Source organism: Typopeltis vanoorti, chromosome 5 (assembly GCF_054136105.1).
Source record: "Typopeltis vanoorti isolate ZY-2024b chromosome 5, IOZ_Tvanoo_1.0, whole genome shotgun sequence".
Taxonomy (NCBI): domain Eukaryota; kingdom Metazoa; phylum Arthropoda; class Arachnida; order Uropygi; family Thelyphonidae; genus Typopeltis; species Typopeltis vanoorti.
In genome coordinates, this window is record NC_143553.1 from 84,462,894 (window position 1) to 84,487,170 (window position 24,277).

At 37.3% G+C, this 24,277-nt stretch overlaps 1 protein-coding gene across 3 annotated transcripts in view; it reads left to right on the forward strand.

Annotated features, from left to right (window-relative positions):
* LOC150106608 (endosome/lysosome-associated apoptosis and autophagy regulator family member 2-like) overlaps nucleotides 1–24,277 on the forward strand; it is a 594,368-nt gene that overhangs the window by 226,303 nt on the left and 343,788 nt on the right. For all 3 annotated transcript variants that reach the window (XM_090392568.1, XM_090392569.1, XM_090392567.1), the window contains one exon: nucleotides 12,451–12,555. In XM_090392568.1, the coding sequence (XP_090248694.1) occupies nucleotides 12,451–12,555 (105 nt within the window). The remainder of the gene's footprint in view (nucleotides 1–12,450; nucleotides 12,556–24,277) is intronic.

Sequence of the window (24,277 nt, forward strand, 5' to 3'; positions counted from 1 at the left end):
CTCACACCAACAGGCTATAAGTTTGGATCTTAGTTTAGCATGGATATCATTATTATTATACAGGTATCTCCATGGAGTCAGAAGACTCATTGCAGAAGATCCATTATTCACACACTAGCCATCATTCACACAATACCTATCATAATTCTCCTTAAACTCATTCACTGATGAAGCACCCACATCCACCTCTGGCAACCCATTTCATCTATTCACCACCCCTCCTAGCAAAAAATTCTAGTTCTAACACTTGTACTAACCACACTGTTATACAGCTTCCACTGGTCACCCCTTGTTCTCTCCCTTCTTGCCATTAACTGAAAAAAAAAAAATCTTCAGTGTCCATCCTATAAAATCCCTTTAATAACTTAAATGCTTCTATCATGTCTAATATTTTCACCTATCAGCTAATTTTTGATACCTAGAAACGATTTCCGTTCCATCAGTGTAACACACAGCTTCTGATTACTTCACAGAGTGCTTACCTTACACTTGAGCACATTAAACTGTCAGTCATTTATCTATGCCCATACTGGTTAGTCTGTTTAAATCTTCTTGCAGGATCTCTGCATGACCTTCATTTATCATTGTCTCAGTTTAGCTTCATCAGTAAGCAACTGAATATTTCCTGTCAAATCATTTCCTGTATCATTGATATACAAATTAAATAACAGAGGACCAAGTACTGAGCCCTGTGATACACCACTGATCACTTACCTTCTCCTGGATTCACCTCCTTCATAAACCAAACACTCTTTGATATCTGTCCATCAGCCATTCTCTAATCAAAATCACCAGATTCATAACCTCCCCATTTGCTCCAACTTATGCAATAGAGTTCTATGTTGAATCTTGTCAAATGTTTTTGCAAAGTCTAGCAATATCACTAAGTAGTCATTTCCCTTGTCCAACTCCATTATCACTTGATTATAAAAAGTATCAAATTACTAAGGCAAGACATACACCCTTCGCAAAACCATATTATTATTTTTATTACACCCTCCATGGAGTTGACAGACTCATCATGGGAGGTTCATTCAACTGACAACATATTTATCACATAGAATCTTAAAGTCCTTAACACTCCTTGCATTAACAACACATTCTGGTAATGCGTTCCATTCACTGACAATTCTCCATGTAAAAAATCTACTCCTCACAACCCTCTTCACCACACTTTTACATTACTTTCAGGAATGACCTCTGGTTCTTCCTCTCTCACCTTCTATTCTTTTTATAATCCCTTCTGTATTAATCTGATAAAATCATCTCACTAACTTAAACATCTCTATCATATCACCTCTCTTCCTCCTATCCACCAAACTCTGCAATCCACATTTCTTCAACCTCTCTCTCTCTCTCTCTCTCCATAGCCAGCATTCCAAACTCCTGATATTGTCTTAGTCACTTGTCTCTGGATCATCTCCAATGTCTCCACATCACATTGAAAACCAGGTTACTAGGTTATCTTTGCAGCTGTTAGTATGCTGCCATGACTATCCACCAATGTTAGTCTGCCATAATTATTCTTCCTCTTGCTTGCCATGTAGTGGAAAAATTCCCTTGAGTTAACCTTGACCTGACCAGCCAATCTCCTCTCATACTGCACCTTTTCTTTTCTTTTCTTTACCATGCTCGTCACCTTTCTAGCCTGCACTTTATATTCTTCATGGATCAGGTCACCACCAACTGTCTTGTATCTCGTCCATAACATTTTCTTTTCCAGCACAGCTTGCTTGATTTCACAGTTCATCCATTTCATTCCTTCTCTATTTACTCGCTTAATCCTCGGTATGCAGTCATACATTGTTTTTGTCAGATACCATCTTGTGAGTTTCCATGCATTGTCAGCATCTTTTCTGCTCAGCTCATCTACCCACGTACTGATGCTAACTGACTACAGAGCTTCTTATAAATAATTACATGCTTTATACTTCCACATGTATCCATTTTTGGCAGTGACCTTTTCTTGTTTCATCACTTCCCAAACAAGTACCTCGTGATCACTCTCACCAACTGGTAGCAGTGTCAACACCTCATTAACAACTACATCTTGTGAAGTTATCACCAAATCCAAAACATTAAAGCCTCTAGTTGCTTCAGTCATGCACTGCTTAAGATACTTATCTCTCAGAAATTCTATAAACTCGCTCTCCTTGTTCCCATAAACTGTCTCCTCCTTCCAGTCTCTATTCCTGTAGTTAAAGTCTCTGATTAGGATCACCTTCTTTTTACATGCCCCCAACTAATTTGTCTAAACATTTCACAATCAGTATTCTCTGCATTTCCTGGCCTATAACAGCATCCTATCAGATATACTAACCTGTTTATATCAACTTCGCACCATACAGATTCAAAATCTGTGCATGCATTGAACCTTATAGACTATCATATTCCTATCCACTCAGTCTTGAGTTCTCCATTGCCACCTTTCCAATGCTGAAACTTAAATTAAACTGCTTGGTCAGAGGAGCTGATAATTTCCTTGTACATTCTTGTAATAGACTGACTAATATGGCATCTAATCCCATAGCTATGTTCATATTGAGGTTCTGCAATATTTTAAGCATTTTCATTTCTTCAATCTCTATTCTCCTATCAGACAATGTCACATCTGGCAACATAATGCCACCACCTAGATGATATGACTCCTGCAAATTGCTCACTCAACAATTCAACTATTTGGTTTGGTTCTGTTACCATCCCCACCATCACTAGTTTGTTTCTCTTGCAGCACTAACTACGTTAATCTCATCATCATGTATTTTGTCTTTCAATTTGCTACTATCGCTCTTCTTATTCTCTTTACAAATCTGACATTCTTTCACAAAAACATTCAACAAACACATTCTCCAGTTTCATTCTCCTTGCAAAACTCTCTCAATCTGTGAAAGCCATACATTTCACACATGCTGCAACAAATGTAATTCACTGGCATGTGTGAAATGTAATGGCATGCGTGAAACACATATTAAAATTGCTCACCATTGTTTTGTGCATTGGCACTGTGCTGCACAACACAGTGTACAAGAAAGCAAATATCAACCCTTTAAAAATCAGAAATTTAAATCCGTTATCCTTACAGTTAATCACACAAACACTCATAAATATAATGATGCAAAAAAGAATGACTTCATTGATGCTAAAGATATCCAGAAAGAACTTATCTTTTGGCACTCTTCATATGCATGTTCCTGTCTTTTTTTATTCAACTGTTTTCAGTAACCAACTATGGCAGATGATTTTCATTTCTTGGTGTGAAGAAAAATCAGTGACATCACTACTCAACTTATTAGACTCCTGAAGTGGTTTAAAAAAGTTCTGTGGTCTGTTTATAAGAGGACTTCCTGATTAACTAACTCTACCCATGGTACTAGATGCAACTTTTTTCTTTTCTTAGAATTACTGGAGAACATATATTGGCCTGTTTAACACATACAGTTTCTACAGTAGGATGTCTGATTCTGCTGTTATCAATCTCCTATATTATGTACACCACACAAGTGACTGCCTTTGAGGACTTGAGTGAATTAACTACTTTGCATGTCACATGACAAACATATACTGTACTAACTTAGAGCATATTCAATTTGAAGATGCAGTTATAAAGGCAGAATTTCGTCCCATAGTTTATGGGACCAAATGCTGCTTTAATGCAGCATCTTCTGCATCTTTAGTGAATAGTCCCACTGCAACTTATTCTTACAGTAATCCTACCTCATGCATATAATATTTCTAGTATGTGTGCTCTGGATGTGGTTACAGTTGAGGTCATTTAGTGTTCATGAGTTTTTTCTCTTTCCTCTTCACATTGAATGTTCCTATCTTTTTTTTTTTTTTTTCAACTATTTTCAGTAACCAACCATGAGAGACACCACAAATAATTACACTTTCACTAGAGATAAAAATTTTCAGAAAAAATAGTAACAAAAATAAAAAATAACAACACTCTATACCAACAAACTTACTTTTTCTCCCATTTCTGGAACAGTGTCCATTAGCACCTTATAAAAAGTATGCTACTGCTATATCTAACAGAACCATCACTGGCAGCCACAAATATTCAAACTCCATACCACATGATTTCTTCTGTCATGAGGAGATACTTATACTATAGAAAGGTGTTTTACTTAGTTATAAATTAAATTAACAAGAATATAATTTCTTGGCATTTTTAATTTAATACGTATACATTTGTCTGATTTGATATATTATAATATTGACGTTCATTAATTCTTTTTTCCACAGATTGGCCTGTCTGCCCAAAGTATATTAGATTATATTCACAAGGTATCTGGTAAAAAAAAGCAGCTAATGATAGAGATGACAGTTTGTCATTTGTAGATGAGAAATTTTTTTAATAGGTTATTGTAGTTATTGTGTAATTTATTGTTTACAGTCATGCCACAGATACCTTTTAAAGATGTACTATAGGTTGATCAATCAACCTCTTGTGCATGGGCTCAACATTAAAAAAAAGAAAAAATATATATATATATATATGCCAATATGCCAGCAAAGGTTGGTTGATTGGTAGAGCCTCTGCTACTAATGGCTCATGCAAAAAGTTAAGCAAGTTTAAGCGCAGTTAATAGTTGGAAGGGATTCAATCGTTCAATGCTGTTGGCACACTCTCCCTCGATGAGTCTCTGTACTCCCTGGAGGTGTCACATAATAATATATATATATATATATATATATATATTAGGATAACCAAGTAATTTTATAAACTTGGTTATTTTAACTCCTAATCCCAAGTATGCAAACAATTAAGTTTGCACCTGAAACAAAGTTCAAGTCTAAAGATGTTACAACACCAGGGCAACTGATTGTAAAGGTGGGTAAAGCTCTGATCACTATTCTTAGTATTTTCCCATAATGTAAAGCACATCTCACTAGAAGATGTATACTGCAATGCATTATGGGTCGGGTCACTACCCAGACTGGTTTCAACCTTTTTTGAGGTCTCCTCAGTGAGTAGCTAGACCCTAAATACCAAGGTTTTAGTAATACAGAGCCTTATCACCTTTACCTATAGAAGTTGCAACAAGGTGTTTTTATTTTTAATAAAATACTAAGAATAGTGATCAGAGCTTTACCCACCTTTACAATCAGTTGCCCTGGTGTTGTAACATCTTTAGACTTGAACTTTGTTTCAGGCGCAAACTTGATTGTTTGCATACTTGGGATTAGGAGTTAAAATAACCAAGTTTATAAAATTGCTTGGTTATCCTAATATACAATATCCCCAAGTTAAAAAATTTATTACATCTATATCTCCTCCAGAGATTTTTATTAAAAATAAAAACACCTTGTTGCAACTTCTATAGGTAAAGGTGATAAGGCTCCGTATTACTAAAACCTTGGTATTTAGGGTCTAGCTACTCACTGAGGAGACCTCAAAAAAGGTTGAAACCGGTCTGGGTAGTGACCTGACCCATAATGCATTGCAGTATACATCTTCTAGTGAGATGTGCTTTACATTATGGAAAATACTAAGAATAGTGATCAGAGCTTTACAATCAGTTGCCCTGGTGTTGTAACATCTTTAGACTTGAACTTTGTTTCAGGTGCAAACTTAATTGTTTGCATACTTGGGATTAGGAGTTAAAATAACCAAGTTTATAAAATTACTTGGTTATCTTAATATACAATATCCCCAAGTTAAAAAAAAAATTTATCTCACACACACACACACACACACACACACACACACACACATATATATATACGAGGATGGTCTGAAACGTTCTCGGCCTAACAATGAAAAAACAAATTTATAATTTCAAAATTATTTTTATTTTTCAACATAATCTCCCTTAAGACTAATACATTTATTCCAGCGATGCTCCAGTGCCATTATCCCGTCTCTGTAGTGGTTCTCAGTAAGATCTGCAAAATACCCCTCTACAGCTGCAATTACCTCTTGATTCGAAGAAAAACGCTGACCAGCAAGGAAGAGTTTTAGTTTTGGGAAGAGATAGAAATCAGAGGGAGCCAAATCTGGGGAATAGGGTGGATGTTTCAACATTTCATAGTGCAGATTCCTTAATTTTACCATTGTAAAACCGACACATACTAACAGGTACCTTCATGCAGGCTCGCACACTTTTCCTCCACAGAAGTTGAGTATCTTCTCTACTCTAGGTCACCGAGTTAGGTCTGTTCTGTTAGATGAAGAGGAACTTCATAATTAACTTAAACATCTTCAAGTTACATTTAAACTTAATGGATACTCTAAGAAAACTATAAATAGATTACTGTTCAACCCTCATCCATAACAGTATGAAGATACCACTACTTCTAAGGGCAGTATTTCTTTGCCATATATCAGTTCCTTATCTCCAAAATTGGCCAAAATTCTGAAGAAATATAATATCAAGACATTCTTCTCAACCCTACCTAAACTTCATTCCATCTTAAGTCATCCTAAAACTAAACACAATAATCTTAAATATCCTGGTGTTTATAAGATTCTTTGCGACTGTGGTAAGCCATACTTTGGACATATGTTGAAATGTATTGAACTCCTTTTAGAGGGGCCCCAGAGAGAGAGACATTACCTACAACAGAACTCAGGCCAGTGCCTTGTCTAGTCATGTGTTATTTTCAGTGAACTCAAATGATGCAAGTTTTCCACATCAGATACTCTGGGAATGAAACTGTCAATGTACACCGATGTGGTGATGAGTTAGAGAGAAGAATTTTAGAGTCTATAGAGATTGTTATCAATCCCGACCATATTAATAACAACCTAAGCTACAGCCTACCAGACTCTCACAGCTCCACCATTCAGTATTGGTGCTCTTGAGACCTTATACACGTGCATGTACGTAATGATACAGTCAGAGTTTATTCTTCTATTTAAACTCTAGCCTTTATTCTTTTCAGTGTTAGATACGTTACTCTATGTTTTAAAAAAACAATTCCTTTAGATTGGTTACTGGTATTTATATGTTTATCTCACACCTGATGAAGTCTTGGTTTAGATGAAACTAGTATAGTTCACCCGCCGATTAGAAATCCTTCGATACTTCTGTGCATCTCAGAAAAAGGTGAATCCATTCCGATAATAGGGTAATCAGTCCGTATAGTGGGATGAGTTGTTTATTATTACCGGTTGGAAAATTAACTTCTCTTTTATGATTATTGTACTTAACTATGTTGCTTGTATAACAGTTGGAAAAGTTTACCTTTAAAGCACGTGATTTCACGTGTTGGCGACCAATTCGGACGTCCTTCATTTCTTTCTCCCCTTCTGCATGAATCGACTATTCTTGGAAAGACGCAAAGCAGTACTATAGTGTAATTAAAGATTTTTTTTTATTCAAACCTCGGTTCTAGTCATTAAAATTTTTTTAAATATGATATCAAACTGAGTAAATCTTCAATTAAAGTAAAGCTATATATATATATATATATATATACACATCATCATCAGCCATTGTCGATCCACTGCTGGATGAAGGCATTTCCAAGATTACTCCAAAACTCTCTGTCCATGGCTCTCCTTTTCCATGTCACTCCTGCAAATCTGATGATATCATCAATCCACTGTGATTTAGGTCGGCGTCGCCATCGTTTTGCCTTTCGTGGAATCCAATCCAGTACTTCTTTTGTCCATCACTGATCTTGTCTTCGAGCAATATGCCCAGCCCATTGCCACTTCTGAGGCCCTATGCTCTGCAAGGTGCGAAGAGGATGGGTAAGGTAAGGTATTGCCACTTCAGATGTTTCACTCTTCCTATGATGTCAAAGACTTTGGTTTGATTTCTTATCTTTGATTTCTTATATATATATATATGTATGAAGAATGATTTACTCGGTTGTTATACATATTTTTAAAAAGAATTGAATGACTTAAACTGAGAGAAATGGAAAAAACAGTTTATTAGTACTACACAACTAGTTTCAGCTTTTTAACAGCCTTCGTCAGGTGCACATTATAAAAGAAATAACAGTTAAATATGGAGGAAAAAACTGTAAACATCACGGAAAGTAAATGTATATATTTAATGTTAAAACGTTGAAGTCACCATATTCAAAGCTGTTCCCTCATTGGCTACATTGTTAGACGTGTGCGTGCATATAGCATCTCGTGAACGTCAATATTTGATCACAGCAGAATGACAGTCTGAAAGGTTGTAGCTTAGGTTGTTGTTTAGATGTACAGGGTTGAGGATGATTTCCTTAGATTCTATAATCTTTCTTTCCAATTCGTCATGGCAACGGAAAATGTTGTTAGATTTGTCCCAAAGGATTGTATGGCTATGATTTTCTTCATCAGAATTGGCCGAAAACAGAATAAAGCACTGGCACGTGTTCTCTTGTAAGCGATGTCTCTCTTGTGCCCCTCAATGCGTAACTCGATTGACTTATCTGTTTGGCGGCCAAAGTAAGGAATATCACAGTCACACCAGATCTGATAAACACCAGTGTTATTTTTTAAGAACCTTGGCTAATTTGGGAGAAAAAATACAACATAATTAATACAACATATTAATTACAATATTTTTCTTAAAAAATACAACATAAGAACTTTATTTACTCCTCTCCCAAAAATCCATTCTCTAGTAAGCCATCCAAAACCTAGTCATCATAATCTTAAATATCCTGGTGTTTATCAGATCTGGTGTGACTGTGCCATTCCTTACTTTGGCTAAACAGATAAGTCAATCGAGTTATGCATTGAGGAGCACAAGAGAGACATTGCTTACAAGAGAACACGTGCCAGTGCTTTATCTAGCCATGTTCTGTTTTTGGCCAATTCTGATGAAGAAAACCATAGCCATACAATCCTTTGGGACAAATCTAACAACATTTTTCTTTGCCATGACGAATTGGAAAGAAAGATTATAGAATCTAAGGAAATCATCCTCAATCCTGTACATCTAAACAACAACCTAAGCTACAACCTTTCAGACTGTCATTCTGCTGTGATCAATACTGGCTTTCACGAGATGCTATATGCACACACGTCTAACAATGTAGCCAACGAGGGAACAGCTTTGAATACGGTGACTTCAATGTTACGTTAAATATATACATTTACTTTCCGTGATGTTTTCAGTTTTTTCCTCCATGTTTAATGGTTATTTCTTTTATAATGTGCACCTGACGAAAGTTGTTAAAAAGCTGAAACTAGTTGTGTAGTACTAATAAACTGTGTTTTCCATTTCTCTCAGTTTAAGTAATTCAATTATTTTTAAATATATATATATAGCTACTGCTCTTTACACATCCCATATGTACCTTATTTTAGAAAACTGTTCTAAAATATTGAATGATGCATCAAAAACTCCTTAAAAATAGTTAAACAACATAATCCATTTGATAGATGACTGTTCTCTGACAGATTTGCTCCATTTATTTCTTGTATATGCTTTTGTTGCTACATTTATGCTTTTTCATTAGATATTTTCATGGGTGCTGTTCTAAGGCTGTTAAAACACATCCAGTTGCTGCTTGCATAGAATGCTGAAAATTTTGATATGAGCTTTTCAGCTAAGTTGAACTGGTTGGTTTCATATAAATGTTTCAGAGATTTTCCTCCAGAAACTCTTTTTTTTTTTCATCTTGCAAAATAGACCAGCTGGCCAGAGAAGATACAGTTATAAGACTTAACATACTGGTCTTAATTGTTTTGGCTGTAATTCCAACCAGAACAGTTGCTGTCCAGCATCAACAACCCAGCTTTTAGTACTAACTTTTTCCTTTTTTTTATTCCATCTGTTTATAACCTTCGGAACAGTATTACCCTCAAGGACTACTACAGCATACAACTTTTCAAGAAACATCAATAGATTTCTTTATTTTTAACCACTTGCCCACTCTCACAAAAGACTAAGGTGCTATAGCTATAGGTTTTGCAATCTCTTGTGTGTGAAGAGTTAATAAAAATAATAATAACAATAATGATAAAAGATTTCTTCACACATGCTAATTTGCTCTCTCATATTTGATCCATTACTGGTTGGGTTGTTAATCATATCACAGTAAGATCTTAAATAAGAATCTTAGATCTTTGAGTTGGTGAAGACAGAGTTGTAGAGAAGGTGCCCTCCCTCGATGAGTCTATGGACTTCCTGGAGGTGTCAAATAATAATAATATTGAATTATTAATAATATTAATAATGAATTTCTTCCAATGTTTTCATTTTTTTTCTTAAGTTGAAAACAGGGCATTATTGAGTGAAAAGAAATCTATAGAGAGTCAAAAGATTTCAGTGGAGTTTTTTTTTTTTTCATGGGCATCTTTTAAGGACTGTGATGATAAAGATTCTTGAGTAACAATGTGTTTTTCATTCAACTGTGCCCTCATAACCAGATAATCATTATCTGGTTATGAGGATATGATTTCGGGTTTCTAGCCAGTATTGGTTATAATAGTATAATTAGTTTAACTGTGGGCATGCCTGATAAATCACATGCATCTTCAACCGTAGAAGTTTAGCCAGCATTTACATAGAAATTCATTTAGTGTGTGTGTGTTTATTTTATATTATATCCTCCAGGGAGTATATAAATATCCATCATATTGCACTTTGAACACATTCACAGAAGATGAACTTTCAACAATTAATGGTAGCCCATTCCACACTCTCTCACCACATGCCATGAAAAGAACATAGATCTCGGTTTATTTTATTTTTTATTTTTATATCATATACTTTGTTTACATGTATGGTACACAATTTGGTAATTTGTTTATATCATATTCTGATTTAGAATAAATGAGGGATGTGTAATTGAAGCGTTGACAATGAAAAGGGTGTAAGTGCCAAAATTTACAAAAAGTTGTTTTCTCACTGAAGTATGTTCCAATGCCAGTAAGTATAGAAAATGAGACAAGTTCCCTAGCCCATTCGATCTAATTGTAATTCACATCAACAGATCATGCTGGATGCAGTTTTCCTCTAGTTGGCATTCAGTTTTTTGCTTCTCCTGTAAAATTTGGATTTTGGCATTTAAACCCTTTTCATTGTCAATGCCTCAATTACTTTTTCACTAGATCTATTATAAACAATCCCTTTGTCCTGTTGGCATGAAGCCAGATTTTTGTGGCACTCATGGTGCCGTAACACTACAAATAAGCAAAGAAAAATAAGTGTTTTGCTTTGCTTATTTTTGAGGTTAGGAATTATATATGTATGATGAAGATTTGAAAATGTGTCAAGTTATCTGCACTGCATTATTTCATTTGCATTCCCCATATTACTTTCTATCTGAGCAGAGATTTCTTTAATGTTTCTTTTGTTTTAGTTGCTCATCATTTTTTTTTATGTTTCATCTTTAGAAAAAACAATAAACAAAAGCACTTCAGAAATCCACATAAAAATAAGAATGATAAATGTGTTAACTTTTTTATTTGTTTTAATATACCACTCAGCCAACCAGCCGGGCTAATTGGCCAAGTGTTTAGCGTTTCTGCTCCAACCAAAAGGCTGCAGGTTCGAATCCCGCCATGGGTATGGATGTTTGTGATTGTTGGTGAAATTACTGGTGGTGTTAGTGGGAGGTAGATGACGTTAGTGTGGATGGGTAGTTGCAGTTCGTTGTAGTTTGTGGATGGAGTGGTGAAGACAGAGTTGTAGAGTAGGTGCCCTTCCTCGATGAGTCTTTGCACTTCCTGGAGGTGTCTCATAATAATAATAATATAAAGTGTATAAGCAAATCTTGTAGGTTCTTCGTAGTCAAAAAAAATATTCAGTGAAATGGTGTTTATGTTAGTTAAAGATACCAAGCAATTTTAAACTTGGTTTTACTCCATTTTTCCCAAGTAAGCAAACAGACAAAAATGTCAAGTTTGCGCCTGCAAGTGATGCAAGACATGCTGATCCTACAGGTAGTGCAAGACCAGGGCAACTCGTGGTAGACGTGGAACAAGCTCCGATCACTAATCTTAATATTTACCCTTAATGCCAAAACACATCTCCAATAAGGGGATGTATGATGTTTTGTATTAAAGGCAAGGGGCCACTACCCAGACCGGTTTCGACCTTTATTGAGGTCTCATCAGTGGGAGCTAGGCTAGAAATACCAAGATTTAGTAATACAGAGCTTGTAAGTATTTTACCAAAACAAGTTACCATAAGGTGTTCTAACTTTTAAAATTGCTTGGTATCTTTAACATAATTATACCCAAGGTAAAAATACTTCCTGGTGTTTATGTTAAGAAACTTCTAAAGGAGTTCACTAAGTGATCACATTGCAATAGTATATGTAGCTCACATCTGGTATGAGTTACTTTGTTATGCTGTAGTTAAATGACATCTTAACATTACATTATATTGGATTAAGCTCACTATTTATAATATAAAAATGTAGATTAACATTTTGTTTCATTCAGTTTTGAGCGCATAAAATTTGTTCATGTAAAATTATCCTATTATGATATGAAATCAATTTGTTTATTGTATAAAATTTAAATGATTCTGTTTTCTTTCAATTTAGCTTGTCAACCTTGTCCAGCATCAACAGCTCCCAACTATGGCCTTTTTTATAAATGGTGGCATGAAATGCCACCTCATATGCAATCCCATTGCATGAGTCTCGATGGTGAGAAATTCTTATGTTGTTACTAGCATTTTAATTTCATTAATGATGAATTTAAAAATAAAATTGATTAATTTGATTAATTCTTCTTCTTTTTCTTCTGCAGCTTTTCCCACTTAAGTAGGGTCACTGTTTGTGGTGAGTCTCCTCCACAACCTCCTGTCTTGGGCTGTAGCCACATCCAAGTTCTTCATCCTCAAGTCCTCCTCCACCATCTCCCTCCATCTCTTCTTTGGCTGCCTGCGCTTCCTCCTCCCCTGCACATCCATCTGCATGATCTTTCTTCCCACACACTCTTCCTTCCTTCTCATCACATGACCAAACCATCTCAACCTTGCCTCCTGTATCTTTGCTCCTAAGTTCGTAACTTTCACCGTTCCCCTTACATAGTCATTTCTCAGACGATCCTTTCTGGTCACACCGCACATCCACCTAAGCATTCTCATCTCTGCTAACTCCATCCTGCTGATGTTATTTTTCCTAAGGGCCACAGTTTCCATAGCATACGTCAGAGCTGGTCTGACTACTGTCCTGTAGATTTTGCCCTTTAGATTGATCGGCACCCTCTTATCGCATAGCACTCCAGCCATCCCTCTCCAGTTCCTCCATCCTGCTTGTATCCTGCATTCCACTTCCTTCTCAGCTTCACCATCCTCTTTCATTGTTGAACCTAAGTATCTAAAGTCACTGACCTTCCTGATGACATTTCCTTCCAGCTCCAGATCTGTCTCCTGGCTGCCATCCACTTTGCAACACATATACTCTGTCTTACTTCTGCTCAGTCTCATACCTCTCTCTTCCAGTACTTTCCTCCAACTTTCCAGTTTAACTGCTACTTCTTCTCTTGATTCTGCACAGCATGATGTCATCTACATACAGCATAGTCCAAGGTGCATCTTCTCTTACTTCCTCTGTCACCACCTTCACCACAATATTAAACAGGAATGGACTTAATGCTGACCCTTGATGCAAGCCAACTGTCACTGGAAAACTTTCTGTCTCTCCCAGGCAGGTTTGATTGTCTTCACATTTCTGTACATCTCCTGCACCAATCTGACATATTTCTCTGATACCTTCTTCTTCCTCAGACACCTCCAGACTTCTTGCCTTGGCACTCTATCATACGCTTTCTCCAGATCAATAAATACCAGATGTAGCTCCCGTTGTTTCTCTCAAAACTTTTCCATCATCTGTCGTAACCCAAAGATAGCATCTGTCATCGATCAACCAGGCATGAAGCCAAATTGCTCCTTTGCAATCTCAACCTCCTTCCTCAGTCTTCCATCAAGAACCCTCTCTAGGATTTTCATTGTGTGGGACATCAATTTTATTCCTCTGTAATTCTTAGTCTTGTGCATCCCCTTTATTCTTGTAGATGGGGACAAGAGTACTTTCCCTTCCATTCCTCAGGTATATTTTCCTGTTGACAAGCTTTTATTAACAGGTCTCACAGCAGGTCAATTCCCTCTTCCCCCAGTGCCTTCCATGCCTCTACTGGGATCCTATCAGGGCCCACCGATTTTCCATTCTTCATCCTCTTTATGGCTTCCTTCATTTCCACTCTACTGATGTTCTGCACCATCCTCTCATAAGGCTCCCCATCTTCTCTGTGAGACCCTGCATTTTCTTCATTCAAAAGCCCTTCAAAGTACCGTATTTGCCGGCATATAAGACGCACCGGCATATAGGACGCATACCCCTTTTTGTACACATTTTTTCAGAAAAAACTTTATCACTGAATATTATAATGAATTTACAGTATTTCAAATATAAAATAATAAGTAGGTCTACTTTCAACAAATACCTAATTTAACTAATGATGAATCAATGAAATTCAATTTTTTCTTTATATTCAGCTGGCATCTTTTGTGATATTTTTGTTTTAGTCTGCATACATAGCTGTTTTCTCTTCATGAATCTTGACCACCATGATGTTGATCCAGTAAAGTTTGCGATACCTCTGTTAGTGGCTATCGCTTTCGCTTGATGAATAATCATTTTTGTAGACACTGAAAGTCCACCTTTTCTGTGGTCTAAAATCCAACAGTTCTGCCTCAAGTTCTGGCCATTTTGCATTTCCACGTCGTAGGTTATATTTACTGTGAGTTGCTTTAATTAGATCCACTTCCTGATCCCCCCCCCCCCCCCAAATTCTTATCATTTTCTCAGTTGGGTGGCCCAAAATGCTTCTCTGCAACCCTGCTTCCATGTTCTTTAGCATATGCAACCACACGTAGCTTGCATGCAATATTGCAGCAATACCGACATTTTTCAGCCATAATTTGCCAAGAAATTTAGAGAAAATTTAACGGCAGATCTGTGATTTAACAGCTGTGATCGTCGATGACAGCGCATGTGCATCCACTGAATTCTACCTAACTGGAATGCTCTCACACACACCACAAGAAAGGAAGAAAGAAATCGCATAACTCGGAACAGAGAAAATTTCCACAAATGAAAGTAATAAAAAACTGAATATCAGCGTATAAGACGGACCCTGTTTTACAGACTTATTTTCAAAGAAAAAAGAGCATCTTATATGCCGGCAAATATGGTATATTCTCCATCTGTTTCTTATATCCACATCCCTCCTTAATACCCTTCCTCCAGAGTCTTTGATCTGCCTCACATGTACGATATCCTCTGATGCCTTATTTCTACATTTTGCCAATCAATAAATCTTTCTCTGTCCTTCCTTTGTTTCTAATTGATCATAAAGGTCTTGATATGCCATGGCCTTCACATGTGCAACAACTCTCTTGGCTTCTTGCTTTTCTCTCTGTACTAATCTCTGTCCTCTTCCACTCTTGACTCGTCCCACTCTGCTTTGCTTTCATCTTAGCAGTCACTGCTTCTTGTACATTATTATTCCACCACCAACCCTCCTTCTGCTCTCTCTAATCTTTCCAGATGTTTCACCAAGCACCTCAATTGCACAGCTTAGAATTACTTTTGAATTATGTCTCCACCAGTCTTGTACACTTTCTAGTCCATCCGAAATCCTCTCTAACACCTTCTCCCTAAAACGGTTCCTCACACTCTCTTCTTTTAAGCGAAACCACTTAATTTTCTTCCTCCCATGGCTTCCAAAGGTTCTTATCTTCGACTTTATTTTAAAGTCTGCACACAGCAGCCAGTGTTGCTGCGCCACTTGATCTGTTGGGATTACCTTACAATTTGTTACTGCCTTAAGATGTTTTCTTCTAGTCAAAATGTAGTCAATCTGTGAACTATTGTTGCTACTTCTAAATGTTATCAAATGCTCTTCCCTCTTACAGAAAAAGAAGTTCACAATTGCCAGATCAAACGCTACTGCAAAGTCCAAAATCTTCTCTCCTTCCTAGTTCATTTCCACTCCATGGCCACCATGCACCCTTTCACAGTCCCTATTCTGTCTCTCTATGTGTCCATTCAAGTCTCCTCCGACAATCACCATCTAGTTTTCTTCCAGTTCCCTCATTTCTTCGTCTAGCACGTTCCAGAATTCATCTTTCTCTTCTACTGTACAGCCAACTTGTGGGGCATACACATATAAGACGACCAGTTGCTCTTCTCCAAGACCCTGTTTCATTCGCACGATCCTGTCGTTCCTCCTACCCACTTCCAGTACTTCACCCTTCATTCTGCCACACACCACAATTCTGACACCATTTCTTCCCTCTTTATTTGCTCCAGGAGTAGAACAATTTATACCCATCTCCTAGTTACTTTGCCTTTTACCCCTTCCACCTTGTCTCCTGCACGCATAAAATGTCCAACTTCCTCTTCCTCTTCCTCATCATGTCTGTCACCTCTCTTCCCCTTCCAGTCATGCTTCCAACATTCAACGTTCCCACTCGCAACATTCTCTCCACTTGCTAGGCTCGCTTCTTTAACTGCACCTGCCCTTGATGTGGTAGCCCTTGTCCACTTCTCGCAGCTGTAGCGCAATGTGGCTGCTCATCGCTTAAGGGATACGCCCTAGCCCTTGTATCACTTTCGTTTTGACTCATTTGATCATAGCTAGAGCTGGCAGTGAAGTTTTATGACTGGATGCCTTTCATGACATCAACCCTAGCCATTTATCCGGGCTTGGGACCTGCACCTATTGGGGCTAGCTTGCCTCCTTCGGTGGCTGCAATAGGCGAAATGATATAGCAAGATAGGAAAGATTCACCCTAGCCCTCGAATACCCTAATAGCATTGGGTGTAAGGAGCAAGAAGAGAAGAAAGAAGGGGAGATGACCAGTCTACAGATAATATAACAGATATATATTACACGAAGTAAGGGCCCATCATGAAGATTTCAATAGTCTGGAAAAGTTCGAATCATTTCTAGTCACCCTATTTTCATGTCATCTGCAGATAGCTGACATATTCATGCAATCCATTGCAAATATCATTTACATTAAGGATAAATATTAATAGTCCCTGAACCATTAAGCCTGTGGAGTCCCACTTATAACCTTCGTGTTACTTGATATTTCCTCTCCATACACAATTCTTTGATATCTTTAATATTTGTAAGATAACAAATAATTGTGCATCAATTAATTATCAAACTGTGAATACCTTTTTTAAAATACAGAAAAATTACAGTATATGTATTCCCCCTCATTAAGTAACATTTTCTGCTTTATTATAAAGTATGACAGTTACTGAAACGAGTGTCATTTAACAAATCATACTGACTTCCATAAATAGCATTGTCTTCACCTGTCCAAGTCTTTTATATGCACCTTTACCAGTTTTTCGAAAATCTTAACAACCACAGACAAAATGAAAACTGGTGTATAGTTTGGCTCCATTTTGAATGTGCCCCCCTTAGGGATTCTTGGTGACTGAACAACTAGGTCACCGAACATTATCTGTTCTTTAGCACATTCCCTTCAAACAAGTGAATAAATCTCATCCAGTCTTGCTGTGTTATTGATATCCAGATTATTTAGTGTTCTACACATATCCTGTTTCATTCACTTCTAATCTGCCATTCCTCCTTCTCTCTCTAGGGATAAAATCATATCCACCAGAAGGAAATGCTGTAATGAAGTGATTATTAAACAGCTCTAATATGTAATCTGCAATAGACGCCTCACCACTTTCTCCATCCAGCAAGATTATCACAGAAAAAATTCTCTGCAATCATTTCTCTTTCTACTGACCATATGCTTTCTGAAAATGGCATCCATAAGGAAGTGCATGTCTGTAGCATGGAAAGCTTCAGCACAAAGATCAAGCCCCACCCTGTTTTTTTTTCTCATTGGATGTATTGTGAGAATTGTTTTATGTAACCATCAAGAAATGTGAGAGATTTGTATAATGTTAGGTTGAATGAAAAGAAGGAAAGCATTAATATATGTCTCAATCATATCTCCCCTCCTCCGCCTATCAACCATTAATTGGTTGATGGGCGGAGGAGGGGAGATATGATTGAGACATTCAAATTACTGAAGGGTTTCTATAAAATTAATTCAGAAGATATTTTTGAGAACAGGGCTGGTTGTGGGAGGACTAGGGGACATCCATGGAAACTGGGCAAAAGTGTGGTTAGTAAAGGTGTTAGAGCTGGGTTCTTTACTTTTAGAGTACTGAATGAGTGGAATGTGCTCCCTGAGTCTGTGGTGGATGCTGTGACAGTGAATGAGTTTAAGGCGAGGTATGATAGATACTGTATGAATGTTGAATAGTTGTGATGAATATGATTTGGGGCCTCCCTCGATGAGTCTAATGACTCCCTGGAGTTGCCCATAATAATAGTAATAGTAATATGTAAAAAGTGTGATGTAGGTTGGAGTGTTTCAAAATGAGAACTAGCATAACTAGCAGAAATTGGATAGAAGTGTTAGCAACAATAACAAAGAGAGTGGAGTGGAGTGGAAGAGCTTAGATAAGGGTTGAAAATGAAGTGTCAGGAAGATGAGATTAAACATCTAAACAAGAGGTTGGCTCATATGAATGAGGAGGAAGTTAGTATTATGAAGAAACAGTCAAAGGATAATCGTATAGTATTGTATGGGGATTCAATCATTAAGGTGTGATGAATAAAAAAGTGCACAAAACATGCTTTCCTGGTGGAACATTGAAACAAATAACTGATACTTTGCAGAGAAGGAAAGGGCAGGCATCAGAATTAGTGGTAGTTGTGGTAAAAAAATGAATTAAATAGTGAAAAAAGGAATATTGATAAGGACTTGAGGAAGTTATTGTGGAAGGTGTTGCCCAGATATGATAATAGTAACTTAAGAAGGAGAGCAGAGATAATGAGTAGCATACTGGTTGAGTTGTGTGAGGTAAAGGGAGTTCAGTTTATGAATATGTGGAGTTAATTTGAAAGAAAGTTGGAATGGTTTAAGGTTGATGTATTGCATTTGAATGAGTTTGGTGTTGGACATTTAGAGAAGCCATTGTTTGCTGACAAGGCATAGAATCGAGAAGTTAGTGTAATTAATGATCAAAAGGTAATTGTGAAGCAGGATAGCACAGTCAAACAAAGATGAAGATGTGATTGCAGCAGGACAAGATCATGGAATGCATAAAGGTGGGGATGAGACAGATATGAATGTCAATCAGAAGCAGGATCAAGGAAATAGGAGTGGTTAAGACTGAAGAGAGAGAGAGAGAGAGAGAGAGTTGTGTTATAGTGGCTTGAGCAGAGAATGTTGTTGTTGGTGAAATGACCTCAAAGACAGGAGGATTATTATGTTTGTACACAAACATAAGGAGTATTCAAACTAAGAGAGCTGAGTTTGTTGCATTGATTGAGTCAGTATGCTCAAAGATAATTTGTGTAAGTGAAACTTGGTTGTCTGAGGGTGATATACTTTCAGGAATAGAAATGGAAGGATATACAATTTTCCAGAAGGTGAAATTTGAAAAGAGGATTGTGTGTGTGTGTGTGTGGGGGGGGGGGTTACTGTTAATGATTGTAGAGGAATTGTGTTCGCAAAGAGTGGAAGTTGAAAATGGCAGTACATGTGAAGATTTTCAACGTGTGTGGTGTGAAGTTGAAATTAACACAATATTACAGTATTTTAGGCCAGGGATTGTAGAGAATACTGATTGTGAAATGTTTAGGCAAATTGGTTGGGCAGGTAAGAACATGATTCTAATGGGTGACTTTAATTACAGGAATGTAGATTGGGAACAAGGAAGGTGAATTTACTGAATTTTTGAGGGATAAAGCAACTAGAGGTTTTGGATTTGATGATATCTTCACAAGATGTGGTTATTAATGAGGTATTAACACTACTGCAGTTGGTGAAAGTGATCATGAGATACTTGTTTGGGGAAAGCAAGAAAAGGTTATTGCCAAAAGAAAAGGATATATGTGGAATTATAAGGTGGGTGTATGAGAAGATCTGTAGTCAACTAGCATCAATACATTGGGGTAGATGAACTGTGCAGAAATATCTTAATAGTGCATGAGATTTCATATGGCAGTATCTGACAAAAGCAATGTATGACTGCATACTGAGGGTTAAGTGAGTAAATAGAGTAGGAGTGAAATGGATGAAAATTGAAATCAAGCAAGCTGTGCTAGAAAAGAAATTGTCATGGAAAGGGTACAAGACAGTGGTGACCAGATCCATGAGGAGTATAATGTGCTGGCTAGGAAAGTGACGAGCATGGTAAAGAAAGAAAAGGTGCAGTGTGAGAGGAAATTGGCTAGTCAGGCCAAGGATAATTGAAGAGAATTCTTCTGCTATATGGCAAGCAAGAGGAAGAATAATTATGGCAGGTGAACACTGGTGAATAGTAATGGCAGCAGAGTGACTGTTGCAAATGATATAGTGGAATTATTGAATGAGCACTTTATTAGTGTATGTCATACTGTTGTTCATGTTAGAGGCTTAATGAAGTGAAACAGCACCAAGAAAGAACTAAAAATATTTAATTCTTCCAGTATTTTGTCTCATTTACTGAGACATTGTTAGGGAGTACAATATGAGACTTGTAACACAAACAAAAGCAGCACAAAATCAAGTGAAACATGTGGACGAAAGACCCTAACTAGTTGGGGTGCCCTCTGTTGGGTACCTGTTGGAGCCCTAAGATGTAAACTTGGATCTCAAAGAATTAATGTTTCTCATATTTTGGAAAGTTTAATGCAACCATATTTATTTCAATTAGGCTGAATTCTGAAAGTAGCTGCAGATTCCAAAAATAGTCTTTCTCTTCTAAATTTACTGTGATGGAGCATGATGGTGTGAAAGACAAAACACGTTCGTTTTGTGTTTCCTTTCTGTGTGTGTGTGTGTGTGAGAGAGAGAGAGAGAGAGAGAAGTCTCATATTGTACTCCCTAGTGATGTCTCAGTGACTGAGAGGAAATATTGGAAGAATTAAATGATATTTTTAATCCTTTCTCTGTGCTGTTTCACTTCAATTAATCCTCTAACATGAGTTTCTCCCAGAACTTAAAATTAACATACAGATGTAAATGATACTGAGCAGTATGTAGAAGGAAGGAAAGTATTAGGAGAATTCAAATTGAAAGAATCAAAAGTTGATTGGGTTAGATGTTAATAAGGCTGTGGGAATGGATTCAATGTTGCAAAATGAAAAGTTTTAAAATTTGGAAAACAAAGATGGGATGCAGCATTTATTCTTGGTCAGGATATATTGTTGGAGGTGGAGGAAATAAGAGATCTGGGGATGATAGTGGATAAAGATCTGAAATTTAGGGGGACACAGCCAAAATTGTGAAGACAACACAAAGGCTTCTGGAAATGATGCAGAGGACACTGACTTGTAGAAGTAGGGAAATTCTTGTATAAGGCTTTGATTAGGCCACACATAGACTATTGTGCCCAGATTTGGTCACCTGGTTTTCAAATGGACGAAGATATGTTGGAGAGGTTCCAGAGGCAATTGACTAAGGTAGTTTCTGATCTCTAGAATGTCGAGTATGAGAAAGATTGAGAAGATGCAACTTGCAGAGTCTGGTTGGACAGAAGGAAGAGGGGAGATATGATAGAGAATTCCAAGTTATTAAGGGGTTGTTATAGGATCACTGCTGGAGAGGTTCTACAGAAAACAGTGGGAGATCAGGGGAGAACCAGAGGTCATCCCCGGAAACTGCATGAAGAGGGTGTGAGTAGGGAGTGAGAAGCAGGTTTTTTTCATGCAGAGTTGTGAATGATTAGAATGCCTTGCCTGAGAGTGTTGTGTCTGCAGAGAATTTGAGTGTTTAAAAGCACGGTATGATGAACTGTGTGTATGATAAAAGAACCTCCTAGATGAGTCTTCGACTCCATGGGGTCTTTGGTAATCATCATCATCATCAAATTCCTGACATGTACCCTCAAGGGGCGTATAGGATATGATTGTACTACACGACAAACTCACATCATTACTAACTTCCTGTCTACAATTTTCCTCCATATCAGTCTGTTACTTGTCAAGACCCCAATATTATCAGATCTTATATTTCTATCGTCTAAGGCACTTTGTACCGTATCAATTCACCTATATCTTGGTCTTTCCCTGGGTCGTTTTCCTGCCAACCTGGTAGAGAATACTTGTTTTGCTAATTTTTCTTCACCCATTCTGTTTAAGTGACCATACCACCTGAGATTAGCTTTGCTAACACATTCCTGGATGCTGACAATGTCTAGTTCTTTCCTAATATCCTCGTTTTTAATATGATATTGCCGTTCATGCCATCTGTTCAGAACTCTCATATCTGCAATCTTTAGTCTTTGGTCAGGTGTTTTACTTCTGACCCAGCTCTCAGATCCATAAGTTAAAACTGGTTTGAACACTGTCTTGTATACAGCTAATTTAGTGTTCCACTAATTTCTCTCTTATTCCATATGAATTTATTCAATTGACTTCCTACCATACCAGCTTTGTTGATTCTGTTGTCTATTTCCATATTTAATTTACCATCTTCGCTAAAAATCGTGTCTAAGTAGGTGAAATGTTTTACTTGTTCCACAGGTTCTCCATTCACAACACAGTTGACATTTTCAATGATTCTGCTTATTTTCATTGTCTTTGTCTTTTTATTGCTAACCTTCATACCATATCTATTAAAACAGTTATTCAATTTAGTCAGTGAATCTTGCAGACTTGTAGTGGATTTATTTAGAATTATAACATCGTCTGCATAAAGCAAAGAGCATACATTAACATCTCCAATTCTGATATCATGTTTAATACCACTTTCCTTCATAATGTGATCCATATAGATAATGAATAACAGAGGGGATAATGTACATCCTTGTCTCACACCAGATTTAACATTAAATCATCTTCCTGTACTTCCTTCAATTCTAACTGCTGACTTGCAACTCAAATAAAGACTAAGTATTGCTTGTTATAATGCCCCATTGACACCGTATAACTGTAGAGTATTGAATAGCTTCTCTCTTGGCACCTTGTCATATGCCTTTTCCAGATCGACAAAACTTAAATACAGATCTTTGTTATATTCCCATGCTTTCTCAACTATTTGTCGTAAAGTGAAGATCTGATCTGATCCGTACAGCCTCTATTTGGCCTGAATCCAGCTTGTTCTTCACCAAGCTTTTCTTCCACAATTCTTCTCAACCATTTCTCAAGTATACTGATATAAATCTTGCCAGGAACACTCAGTAGGGAAATGCCTCTGTAATTCTCACATTCAGTTTTATTTCCCTTTTTATATATGGGTACAATGAGAGCTCTACTCCAATCATCAAAAATTCGTCCCTCTGTCCAGGCCTTCTGAACTATGCAGTGCAGCACTGTAAGACTTTTGTACCACTATACTTCAGCATTTCTGGTCAAATATCATCTACTCCTGCTGCCTTTCTACATTTCAAGCTTTTGATAGACTTTTTCTACTTCAAGTATGGATATGTATTCCTGACTGTATGCCTGTTGTAACCTTCTGTGGTTACAACAAGCATACTAACCAATTCCCCATTCTTATATTTGCCCACATCACTCTACTTGAGACTGCCTGCCATTCAAGAAGATTAGCCTCATATTTTGTGTTGAATACTATGGCTACTCCTTCTTTTCCTTGATTGTCATTGCCTGAATATAACATTTTGTATTTTTTGCTCAGATAGATCTCACCAGTTTTTGTCTTTTTTGTTTCAGTCACCCCTATTATGTCAATCTGGTACTTATCTAATTCCTCAGCTAGCTCCATTTCTTTGCCATTCAGGTTTCTTATATTGATAGTACCAATCTTTAACTCTGATGATATTGAGTTGGGGTGTTTTTTCAGATTTGTTCCAGTAGCTGACTTTTCGCTGTTCGCCTTGGTTCCCTGGTGAAAACAACGGGGGGGACCTTGTTTAATCGGGCGACGCCCCAGCCGGCATGAAATTTTGTCATGTTGTACCATCATTTTGTATATTGGTTTAAGCCAATAAGAATACAATTTGGTCAGCTAAATCCCAAATTGCCAGCCCATCCTCGTCCATTCAGTATCCAGGTAGATACCCAGCAGGGTGCACCACGAGAAGGTGAGGATTGGACATTAGGTCAGAAGCCCTGTCGGTTCTCCGCATTCCTTTTAAGACCATGTGGAGGTCTCCTCTCAGTTATACAGCTTTGACCCTTAAGCACCTCCCCCCCTTCTTTGGTAATAATAATAATAATATGCTTGTGGAAAGTATTCCCCTTAGGATTGCTGCAGTCATTGCAATGAAAGACTGTCCTACATCTTATTAAGGTGAGTGGCATGGCTGGTTGCTCCTCACACTATAGTGTCTGTTGACTTCTTTCCAAGCAGTGTGTGTGTGTGTGTGT